This window comes from Anomaloglossus baeobatrachus, chromosome 1, assembly GCF_048569485.1.
Source record: "Anomaloglossus baeobatrachus isolate aAnoBae1 chromosome 1, aAnoBae1.hap1, whole genome shotgun sequence".
NCBI lineage: Eukaryota > Metazoa > Chordata > Amphibia > Anura > Aromobatidae > Anomaloglossus > Anomaloglossus baeobatrachus.
In genome coordinates this window covers 36,426,404-36,439,647 of record NC_134353.1, presented here as the reverse complement: position 1 = coordinate 36,439,647, position 13,244 = coordinate 36,426,404, and the positions used below count along the sequence as shown (strand labels likewise).

The following is a 13,244-nucleotide window of genomic DNA, read 5'->3' as shown; positions in this document are numbered from 1 at the left end:
GTTATAGGGGGGCTCCAGACTACACATCCATACTGCTGTTATAGAGGGCTCCAGACTACACATCCAGACTGCTGTTATAGGGGGGCTCCAGACTACACCTCCAGACTGCAGTTATAGAGGGTTCCAGACTACACCTCCAGACTGCAGTTATAGGGGGCTCCAGACTACACATCCAGACTGCTGTTATAGGGGGCCCCAGACTACACATCCAGACTGCTGTTATAGAGGGCTCCAGACTACACCTCCAGACTGCAGTTATAGGGGGCTCCAGACTACACCTCCAGACTGCTGTTATAGGGGGCCCCAGACTACACATCTAGACTGCTGTTATAGAGGGCTCCAGACTACACATCCAGACTGCTGTTATAGGGGGCTCCAGACTACACATCCAGACTGCTGTTGTTTAGGGGGGCTCCAGACTACACATCCAGACTGCTGTTATAGGGGGCTCCAGACCACACATCCAGACTGCTGTTATAGGGGGCTCCAGACTACACATCCAGACTGCTGTTATAGGGGGCTCCAGACTACACATCCAGACTGCTGTTATAGGGGGCTCCAGACTACACCTCCAGACTGCTGTTATAGGGGGCTCCAGACTACACATCCAGACTGCTGTTGTTTAGGGGGGCTCCAGACTACACATCCAGACTGCTGTTATAGGGGGCTCCAGACCACACATCCAGACTGCAGTTATAGGGGGCTCCAGACTACACATCCAGACTGCTGTTATAGGGGGGCTCCAGACTACACATCCAGACTGCAGTTATAGGGGGCTCCAGACTACACATCTAGACTGCTGTTATAGAGGGCTCCAGACTACACATCCAGACTGCTGTTATAGAGGGCTCCAGACTACACATTCAGACTGCTGTTATAGAGGGCTCCAGACTACACCTCCAGACTGCAGTTATAGGGATTAACAGACTACACCTCCAGACTGCAGTTATAGGGATTAACAGACTACACATCCAGACTGCTGTTATAGGGGGGCTCCAGACTACACCTCCAGACTGCAGTTATAGGGGGCTCCAGACTACACATCCAGACTGCAGTTATAGGGTGCTCCAGACTACACCTCCAGACTGCAGTTATAGGGGGCTCCAGACTACACATCCAGACTGCTGTTATAGGGGGGCTCCAGACTACACATCCAGACTGCAGTTATAGGGGGCTCCAGACTACACATCTAGACTGCTGTTATAGAGGGCTCCAGACTACACATCCAGACTGCTGTTATAGGGGGCTCCAGACTACACATCCAGACTGCTGTTATAGGGGGCTCCAGACTACACATCTAGACTGCTGTTATACAGGGCTCCAGACTACACCTCCAGACTGCTGTTATAGGGGGCTCCAGACTACACATCCAGACTGCAGTTATAGGGGGTAACAGACTACACATCCAGACTGCTGTTATAGGGGGCTCCAGACTACACCTCCAGACTGCTGTTATAGGGGGCTCCAGACTACACATCCAGACGCAGTTATAGGGGGCTCCAGACTACACATTCAGACTGCAGTTATAGGGGGCCCCAGACTACACATCCAGACTGCAGTTATAGGGGGCTCCAGACTACACATCCAGACTGCTGTTATAGGGGGCTCCAGACTACACATCCAGACTGCTGTTATAGGGGGCTCCAGACTGCACATCCAGACTGCTGTTATAGGGGGCCCCAGACTACACATCTAGACTGCTGTTATAGAGGGCTCCAGACTACACATCTAGACTGCAGTTATAGGGGGCTCCAGACTACACATCCAGACTGCAGTTATAGGGGGCTCCAGACTACACATCCAGACTGCAGTTATAGAGGGCTCCAGACTACACATCCAGACTGCTGTTATAGGGGGCTCCAGACTACACATCCAGACTGCAGTTATAGAGGGCTCCAGACTACACATCGAGACTGCTGTTATAGGGGGCCCCAGACTACACATCCAGACTGCTGTTATAGGGGGCTCCAGACTACACATCCAGACTGCAGTTATAGGGGGCCCCAGACTACACGTCCAGACTGCTGTTATAGAGGGCTCCAGACTACACATCCAGACTGCTGTTATAGAGGGCTCCAGACTACACATCCAGACTGCTGTTATAGGGGGCCCCAGACTACACATCCAGACTGCTGTTATAGGGGGCTCCAGACTACACATCCAGACTGCAGTTATAGGGGGCTCCAGACTACACATCCAGACTGCTGTTATAGGGGGTCTCCAGACTACACATCCAGACTGCAGTTATAGGGGGCTCCAGACTACACATCCAGACTGCTGTTATAGGGGGGCTCCAGACTACACATCCAGACTGCAGTTATAGGGGGCTCCAGACTACACATCCAGACTGCTGTTATAGGGGGGCTCCAGACTACACATCCAGACTGCTGTTATAGAGGGCTCCAGACTACACATCCAGACTGCTGTTATAGGGGCTCCAGACTACACATCCAGACTGCTGTTATAGGGGCTCCAGACTACACATCCAGACTGGTGTTATAGGGGGGCTCCAGACTACACATCCAGACTGCTGTTATAGAGGGCTCCAGACTACACATCCAGACTGCTGTTATAGGGGCTCCAGACTACACATCCAGACTGCTGTTATAGGGGGCTCCAGACTACACATCTAGACTGCTGTTATAGGAGGCTCCAGACTACACATCCAGACTGCTGTTATAGGGGGGCTCCAGACTACACATCCAGACTGCTGTTATAGGGGGCTCCAGACTACACATCCAGACTGCTGTTATAGGGGGGCTCCAGACTACACATCCAGAACGCTGTTATAGGGGACTCCTGACTACACATCCAGACTGCTGTTATAGGGGGCTCCAGACTACACATCCAGACTGCTGTTATAGGGGGCTCCAGACTACACATCCAGACTGCTGTTATAGGGGGGCTCCAGACTACACATCCAGACTGCTGTTATAGGGGGCTCCAGACTACACATCCAGACTGCAGTTATAGCGGGCTCCAGACTACACATCCAGACTGCTGTTATAGGGGGCTCCAGACTACACATCCAGACTGCTGTTATAGGGGGCTCCAGACTACACATCCAGACTGCTGTTATAGGGGGGCTCCAGACTCCACATCCAGACTGCTGTTATAGGGGGCTCCAGACTACACATCCAGACTGCTGTTATAGGGGGGCTCCAGACTACACATCCAGACTGCTGTTATAGAGGGCTCCAGACTACACATCCAGACTGCAGTTATAGGGGGCTCCAGACTACACATCTAGACTGCTGTTATAGGAGGCTCCAGACTACACATCTAGACTGCTGTTATAGGGGGGCTCCAGACTACACATCCAGAACGCTGTTATAGGGGGCTCCAGACTACACATCTAGACTGCTGTTATAGGGGGGCTCCAGACTACACATCCAGACTGCTGTTATAGGGGCTCCAGACTACACATCCAGACTGCTGTTATAGGGGGCTGCAGACTACACATCTAGACTGCTGTTATAGGAGGCTCCAGACTACACATCCAGAACGCTGTTATAGGGGACTCCAGACTACACATCCAGACTGCTGTTATAGGGGGCTCCAGACTACACATCCAGACTGCTGTTATAGGGGGCTCCAGACTACACATCCAGACTGCTGTTATAGGGGGGCTCCAGACTACACATCCAGACTGCTGTTATAGGGGGCTCCAGACTACATATCCAGACTGCTGTTATAGCGGGCTCCAGACTACACATCCAGACTGCTGTTATAGGGGGGCTCCAGACTCCACATCCAGACTGCCGTTATAGGGGGCTCCAGACTACACATCCAGACTGCTGTTATAGGGGGGCTCCAGACTACACATCCAGACTGCTGTTATAGAGGGCTCCAGACTACACATCCAGACTGCTGTTATAGGGGCTCCAGACTATACATCCAGACTGCTGTTATAGGGGGCTCCAGTCTACACATCTAGACTGCTGTTATAGGAGGCTCCAGACTACACATCCAGAACGCTGTTATAGGGGACTCCAGACTACACATTCAGACTGCTGTTATAGGGGGCTCCAGACTACACATCCAGACTGCTGTTATAGGGGGGCTCCAGACTACACATCCAGACTGCTGTTATAGGGGGGCTCCAGACTACACATCCAGACTGCTGTTATAGCGGGCTCCAGACTACACATCCAGACTGCTGTTATAGGGGGGCTCCAGACTCCACATCCAGACTGCCGTTATAGGGGGCTCCAGACTACACATCCAGACTGCTGTTATAGGGGGGCTCCAGACTACACATCCAGACTGCAGTTATAGGGGCTCCAGACTACACATCCAGACGCTGTTATAGGGGCTCCAGACTACACATCCAGACTGCTGTTATAGGGGGGCTCCAGACTACACATCCAGACTTTTATTTTGGGGCACTTGTCACCTTAAACATTATACTTCTGTATTTATAATATTGGGGATCCCAATCTTCTGCAATGGGTCTTCAGTATCCAGAAGACGTTGAGTTTTTCTTTATACATGTGCGTTAATATGTGTGTAATCCTCTGCCTGTTAAATACGCTGTGATTCGTTGCTCGGCCGTTCTGATATTTGGCTGGAGGCTTTGGATCCATAAATTCCCTTTATTCTTCCTCTTCCCCTTCGTCTGTAATCTTATCCCATCGGGGTCAATTAGACGCCTAGCTCTAAAGAGTAATAACACGGATTTATAATTGAGGAACGTTCGGGAGAGTTTTGCGGCGGCTTCAATTTGGGGGGAAAAAACACATTTTTCATGCGTGGCGGTCACAACTGGTTAGACATTAGCGATGCCTGTGTGTTCTGTGGACACAGCGCGGCAGGAGAGGCCAGGCGTGCCAAACCCCAGCGCTGCCATCCAAGAATCCGGATCTGCCTCCAACACCTTCCCATCGCCAGCGCCACATGCATTATTCATAAGCTCATTTACATTCTCCGCTGCAAAATCACCGGAGATTAAAGAAGAATTTATTCTGTCATTTTGGGTTCTTATTTAATTGTTTATATTTTTTATACCTATTAAATATATATTTATATAGACACAGTATATATGCCTATGCTTGTATATATGTGAGTAGACAGTATATACTATATCTCATGCCTTGTATCACAGCTATAGAGCATTGCAGCCCTCAATAAAGAAAGCAACATTTCCTACATCACATAAAAGTCAACTTTTTAGTACATTAAATATTGATTAGATAATAAGTAATATCCCTGGTGGCTTAGTGGATATTGCCTATTATTCCTGGTGGTTTAGTGGATATTGCCTATTATTCCTGGTGGTTTAGTGGATATTGCCTATTATTCCTCTTGGTTTAGTGGATATTGCCTATTATTCCTGGTGGTTTAGTGGATATTGCCTATTATTCCTCTTGGTTTAGTGGATATTGCCTATTATTCCTGGTGGTTTAGTGGATATTACCTATTATTCCTGGTGGCTTAGTGGATATTGCCTATTATTCCTGGTGGCTTAGTGGATATTGCCTATTATTCCTGGTGGCTTAGTGGATATTACCTATTATTCCTGGTGGCTTAGTGGATATTGCCTATTATCCCTGGTGGCTTAGTGGATATTGCCTATTATTCCTGGTGGCTTAGTGGATATTACCTATTATTCCTGGTGGCTTAGTGGATATTGCCTATTATTCCTGGTGGTTTAGTGGATATTGCCTATTATCCCTGGTGGCATAGTGGATATTACCTATTGTTCCTGGTGGTGTAGTGGATATTGCCTATTATTCCTGGTGGCTTAGTGGATATTACCTATTATTCCTGGTGTCTTAGTGGATATTGCCTATTATTCCTGGTGGTGTAGTGGATATTGCCTATTATTCCTGGTGTCTTAGTGGATATTGCCTATTATTCCTGGTGGCTTAGTGGATATTGCCTATTATTCTTGGTGGCATAGAGGATATTACCTATTATTCCTGGTGGGTTAGTGGATATTACCTATTGTTCCTGGAGGCTTAGTGGATATTACCTATTATTCCTGGTGTCTTAGTGGATATTGCCTATTATTCCTGGTGGCTTAGTGGATATTGCCTATTATTCCTGGTGGCTTAGTGGATATTGCCTATTATTCCTGGTGGTTTAGTGGATATTACCTATTATTCCTGGTGTCTTAGTGGATATTGACTATTATTCCTGGTAGTGTAGTGGATATTGCCTATTGTTCCTGGTGTCTTAGTGGATATTGACTATTATTCCTGGTAGTGTAGTGGATATTGCCTATTGTTCCTTGTGGTTTAGTGGATATTACCTATTATTCCTGGTGTCTTAGTGGATATTGCCTATTATTCCTGGTGGCTTAGTGGATATTGCCTATTGTTCCTGGTGGTGTAGTGGATATTGCCTATTATCCCTGGTGGTGTAGTGGATATTGCCTATTGTTCCTGGTGGTGTAGTGGATATTGCCTATTGTTCCTGGTGGTGTAGTGGATATTGCCTATTATTCCTGGTGGTGTAGTGGATATTGCCTATTATTCCTGGTGGTGTAGTGGATATTGCCTATTATTCCTGGTGGTGTAGTGGATATTGTCTATTATTCCTGGTGGCTTAGTGGATATTACCTATTATTCCTGGTAGTGTAGTGGATATTGCCTATTGTTCCTTGTGGTTTAGTGGATATTGCCTATTGTTCCTTGTGGTTTAGTGGATATTGCCTATTGTTCCTTGTGGTTTAGTGGATATTGCCTATTGTTCCTTGTGGTTTAGTGGATATTGCCTATTGTTCCTTGTGGTTTAGTGGATATTGCCTATTGTTCCTTGTGGTTTAGTGGATATTGCCTATTGTTCCTTGTGGTTTAGTGGATATTGCCTATTATTCCTGGTGGTTTAGTGGTAAATACCTTATATCCCTGTAATTTAGTGGATATTGCCTATTATTAATGGTGGTTTAGTGGTAAATACCTTATATCCCTGTAATTTAGTGGATAATGCCTAATATCCTCAGTGGCTTAGTGGATATTACTTACCTATTATCCCTTGTAGATTAGTGGATAGTATCTAATATCCCCAGTAGTTTAGTGGATAGTATCTAATATCCCTGGTAGGTTAGTGGATAGTATCTAATATCCCTAGTAGGTTAGTGGATAGTATCTAATATCCCCAGTAGTTTAGTGGATAGTATCTAATATCCCTGGTAGGTTAGTGGATAGTATCTAATATCCCTGGTAGGTTAGTGGATAGTATCTAATATCCCCAGTAGTTTAGTGGATAGTATCTAATATCCCCAGTAGTTTAGTGGATAGTATCTAATATCCCCAGTAGGTTAGTGGATAGTATCTAATATCCCTAGTAGGTTAGTGGATAGTATCTAATATCCCTAGTAGGTTAGTGGATAGTATCTAATATCCCTAGTAGGTTAGTGGATAGTATCTAATATCCCCAGTAGTTTAGTGGATAGTATCTAATATCCCTAGTAGGTTAGTGGATAGTGTCTAATATCCCTGGTAGGTTAGTGGATAGTATCTAATATCCCCAGTAGGTTAGTGGATAGTATCTAATATCCCTAGTAGGTTAGTGGATAGTATCTAATATCCCCAGTAGGTTAGTGGATAGTATCTAATATCCCTAGTAGGTTAGTGGATAGTATCTAATATCCCCAGTAGTTTAGTGGATAGTATCTAATATCCCTAGTAGGTTAGTGGATAGTGTCTAATATCCCTGGTAGGTTAGTGGATAGTATCTAATATCCCCAGTAGTTTAGTGGATAGTATCTAATATCCCTAGTAGTTTAGTGGATAGTATCTAATATCCCTGGTAGGTTAGTGGATAGTATCTAATATCCCTGGTAGGTTAGTGGATAGTATCTAATATCCCTAGTAGGTTAGTGGATAGTATCTAATATCCCTGGTAGGTTAGTGGATAGTATCTAATATCCCCAGTAGTTTAGTGGATAGTATCTAATATCCCCAGTAGTTTAGTGGATAGTATCTAATATCCCTGGTAGGTTAGTGGATAGTATCTAATATCCCTGGTAGGTTAGTGGATAGTATCTAATATCCCTAGTAGGTTAGTGGATAGTATCTAATATCCCTGGTAGGTTAGTGGATAGTATCTAATATCCCTGGTAGGTTAGTGGATAGTATCTAATATCCCTAGTAGGTTAGTGGATAGTATCTAATATCCCTGGTAGGTTAGTGGATAGTATCTAATATCCCTGGTAGGTTAGTGGATAGTATCTAATATCCCTAGTAGGTTAGTGGATAGTATCTAATATCCCCGGTAGTTTAGTGGATAGTACTTGATATCCCTGGTGGTATAGTGGATAATGCCTAATATCTCTAGTAATTTATTGGATATTACCTAATATCCCTGCTGATTTAGTGGATAATTCGTAATATCCCTGGTAGGTTAGTGGACAGTATCTAATATCCCTGGTGGTATAGTGGATAGTATCTAATATCCCTGGTAGGTTAGTGGATAGTATCTAATATCCCCAGGAATATAGTGAACAATACCCAATATTCCGGGTGATTTAGTAAATAATATCTAATGTCCCTGATAGTTTAGAGGTTAGAAAGAAAGTTGACAAACTTATCTGAAATTTTCTGTGACCCTTTTGCAGCAGGGGCGGATCATACATATATACTGCAAATGTGTGATATCATTAATGGTTATTAATGGTATCCTCTGGGAACCCCAGCAATCCTGAGAAGGGGGTACTGGAGCCCAAAAACTAGCCTCTGCAGCCTGATCCTGACGCGTGCATGCTCAGCCTCCGCTCCATTCATTGTCTATGGGACAAGTGCTGTTCTCGCAGTCTCATAGACAATGAGTGGAGATCCAAATATAGACAGGAAATGTAAGCTTGTAAATTGTGTGTGATTCCCACAACCACTAGAGGGTGCTAACCGCAGACAGCTCCAATTTAACTTATTTTTTTATATGCAAAGAGCTCCCCCTGGTGGCTGGAGAAGGAATATTAGGATTTTAGTAATATTGTACTAATATTCTTCTAAATGACTTTAAACATATAAAAATATACAACGCTCAGAATAAATGAGTACACCCCAACAGATGTGTAGGAAAACCTTCACTTTCCTTTCAGAATCAACATTTTCTATGGGATATTACAAAATACTCCACTGATTGCAAACCAGACTTCTTATTTTGCACATCCAAAAAAGTAATATTCCAAATAAATGAATTCAAGACCATGGGGCAGAAATGAGTATAAAGCACTGTATCTACAGGGGTGTACTCATTTTTGCTGAACATTTTATAAACAGGGGTGTACTCAATTCTGCTGATCACAGTATATACAGGGGTGTACTCATTTAAGCAGAGCACTGTAGATACAGGGGTGTATTCATTTTGGCTGAGCACTGTAGATACAGGGGTGTACTCATTTTTGCTGAGCACTGTATATACAGGGGTGTACTCATTTATACAGAACACTGTACAGTGTATACAGGGGTTTACTCATTTAAGCTGAGCGGTGTATATACCGGGGTGTACTCATTTATGCTGAACAATGTATATACAGGGGTGAACTCATTTATACAGAACACTGTATAATAAGGGGTGTACTCATTTATGCCGAGAGCTGTATATACATGGGGTGTACTCATTTAATGTGAGCACTGTATATACTGGGGTGTACTCATTTATGCTGATCCCTGTATATACAGAGGTGTACTCATTTATGCAGAGCAGTGTGTATACAGGATTGTAATCATTTATGCAGAGCACTATATATACAGGGGTGTACTTATTTATGCAGAGCACTGTATATACAGGGGTGTACTTATTTATGCAGAGCACTGTATATACAGGGGTGTACTTATTTATGCAGAGCACTGTATATACAGGGGTGTACTTATTTATGCAGAGCACTATATATACAGGGGTGTACTTATTTATGCAGAGCACTCTATATACAGGGGTGTACTCATTTATGCAGAGCAGTGTGTATACAGGATTGTAATCATTTATGCAGAGCACTATATATACAGGGGTGTACTTATTTATGCAGAGCACTGTATATACAGGGGTGTACTTATTTATGCAGAGCACTGTATATACAGGGGTGCACTTATTTATGCAGAGCACTGTATATACAGGGGTGTACTTATTTATGCAGAGCACTGTATATACAGGGGTGTACTCATTAATGCTGAGCGGTACATCCGCATTATTTGCATTGTCCCCCTGCTAGTGAGTCACTACTGTACTATTATAAGGAGTAAGTGTATTATCTGCACACTGGCGGCAGCTGATTTCTGCTTGTGTTACTCCACAGAGAAGGCGTCCGGAGCCGCATCCTCCAGCAGGGACTGTCTACAGGCCGGAGAGTCCTGCAAGCACAACCCCAGCTGCAGCTTCAATTTACGAACATTGCGCCAGTGCATAGCTGGGAACGGGGCCAATAAGCTCGCGCCCAACGCCAAGACCCAGTGCAAGCGCACGGTGGACGCGCTGCAATCCAGCCAGCTGCACGGGTGCAAGTGCAAGCGAGGGATGAAGAAGGAGAAGAACTGCCTCAATATTTACTGGAGCATTCACCACACCCTGATGGAAGGTCAGTGCACAATGGACATTATATCATTCAATTAAAATGTTTAATTCTGTCCAATTCCCCCCAGTATATAACATCCGGCCCCCCAGTGTATAACATCCAGCCCCCCAGTGTATAACATCCAGCCCCCCAGTGTATAACATCCAGCCCCCCCAGTGTATAACATCCGGCCCCCCAGTGTATAACATCCGGCCCCCAGTGTATAACATCCGGCCCCCCAGTGTATAACATCCAGCCCCCCAGTGTATAACATCCAGCCCCCCCAGTGTATAACATCCAGCCCCCAGTGTATAACATCCAGCCCCCAGTGTATAACATCCGGCCCCCCAGTGTATAACATCCGGCCCCCCAGTATATAACATCCAGCCCCCCAGTGTATAACATCCAGCCCCTCAGTGTATAACATCCAGCCCCCAGTGTATAACATCCGGCCCCCAGTGTATAACATCCGGCCCCCCAGTGTATAACATCCGGCCCCTCAGTGTATAACATCCAGCCCCCAGTGTATAACATCCAGCCCCCCAGTGTATAACATCCGGCCCCCAGTGTATAACATCCAGTCCCCCCAGTGTATAACATCCGGCCCCCCAGTGTATAACATCCGCCCCCCCAGTGTATAACATCCGGCCCCCCAGTGTATAACATCCAGCCCCCCAGTGTATAACATCCGGCCCCCAGTGTATAACATCCAGTCCCCCCAGTGTATAACATCCGGCCCCCCAGTGTATAACATCCGCCCCCCCAGTGTATAACATCCGGCCCCCCAGTGTATAACATCCGGCCCCCCAGTGTATAACATCCGGCCCCCCAGTGTATAACATCCAGTCCCCCCAGTGTATAACATCCGGCCCCCCAGTGTATAACATCCGGCCCCCCAGTGTATAACATCCGGCCCCCCAGTGTATAACATCCGGCCCCCCAGTGTATAACATCTGGCCCCCCAGTGTATAACATCCGGCCCCCAGTGTATAACATCCGGCCCCCCAGTGTATAACATCCGGCCCCCCAGTGTATAACATCCAGCCCCCCCAGTGTATAACATCCGGCCCCCCAGTGTATAACATCCAGCCCCCCCAGTGTATAACATCCGGCCCCCCAGTGTATAACATCCGGCCCCCCAGTGTATAACATCCGGCCCCCCAGTGTATAACATCCAGCCCCCCCAGTGTATAACATCCGGCCCCCCAGTGTATAACATCCGGCCCCCCAGTGTATAACATCCAGCCCCCCAGTGTATAACATCCGGCCCCCCAGTGTATAACATCCAGCCCCCCCAGTGTATAACATCCGGCCCCCCAGTGTATAACATCCGGCCCCCCAGTGTATAACATCCAGCCCCCCAGTGTAAAACATCCGGCCCCCCAGTGTATAACATCCGGCCCCCAGTGTATAACATCCGGCCCCCCAGTGTATAACATCCGGCCCCCCAGTGTATAACATCCGGCCCCCCAGTGTATAACATCCGGCCCCCCAGTGTATAACATCCAGCCCCCCAGTGTATAACATCCGGCCCCCCAGTGTATAACATCCAGCCCCCCAGTGTATAACATCCGGCCCCCCAGTGAATAACATCCAGCCCCCAGTGTATAACATCCAGCCCCCCAGTGTATAACATCCGGCCCCCCAGTGTATAACATCCAGCCCCCCAGTGTATAACATCCAGCCCCCCAGTGTATAACATCCGGCCCCCAGTGTATAACATCCAGCCCCCCCAGTGTATAACATCCGGCCCCCCAGTGTATAACATCCGGCCCCCCAGTGTATAACATCCGGCCCCCCAGTGTATAACATCCAGCCCCCCAGTGTATAACATCCGGCCCCCCAGTGTATAACATCCGGCCCCCAGTGTATAACATCCAGCCCCCCAGTGTATAACATCCGGCCCCCAGTGTATAACATCCAGCCCCCAGTGTATAACATCCAGCCCCCCAGTGTATAACATCCAGCCCCCCAGTGTATAACATCCGGCCCCCCAGTGTATAACATCCGGCCCCCCAGTGTATAACATCCGGCCCCCCAGTGTATAACATCCGGCCCCCCAGTGTATAACATCCGGCCCCCCAGTGTATAACATCCGGCCCCCAGTGTATAACATTCGGCCCCCCAGTGTATAACATCCGGCCCCCCAGTGTATAACATCCGGCCCCCCAGTGTATAACATCCGGCCCTCCAGTGTATAACATCCGGCCCCCCAGTGTATAACATCCGGCCCCCCAGTGTATAACATCCGGCCCCCCAGTGTATAACATCCAGCCCCCCAGTGTATAACATCCAGCCCCCCAGTGTATAACATCCGGCCCCCCAGTGTATAACATCCGGCCCCCCAGTGTATAACATCCGGCCCTCCAGTGTATAACATCCGGCCCCCCAGTGTATAACATCCAGCCCCCCAGTGTATAACATCCGGCCCCCCAGTGTATAACATCCAGCCCCCCAGTGTATAACATCCAGCCCCCAGTGTATAACATCCAGCCCCCCAGTGTATAACATCCAGCCCCCCCAGTGTATAACATCCGGCCCCCCAGTGTATAACATCCGGCCCCCCAGTGTATAACATCCAGCCCCCCCAGTGTATAACATCCAGCCCCCCAGTGTATAACATCCAGCCCCCCCAGTGTATAACATCCAGCCCCCCAGTGTATAACATCCGGCCCCCCAGTGTATAACATCCGGCCCCCCAGTGTATAACATCCGGCCCCCCAGTGTATAACATCCAGCCCCCCAGTGT

General features: G+C 47.3%; 1 protein-coding gene across 1 annotated transcript in view; it reads left to right on the top strand.

The window, feature by feature from the left end:
• The window catches only part of GFRA4 (GDNF family receptor alpha 4), a 617,177-nt gene that overhangs the window by 519,084 nt on the left and 84,849 nt on the right, over window positions 1–13,244 (top strand). The window contains exon 3 of the mRNA XM_075346410.1: window positions 10,241–10,519. Coding sequence (XP_075202525.1) covers window positions 10,241–10,519 — 279 coding nt within the window. The remainder of the gene's footprint in view (window positions 1–10,240; window positions 10,520–13,244) is intronic.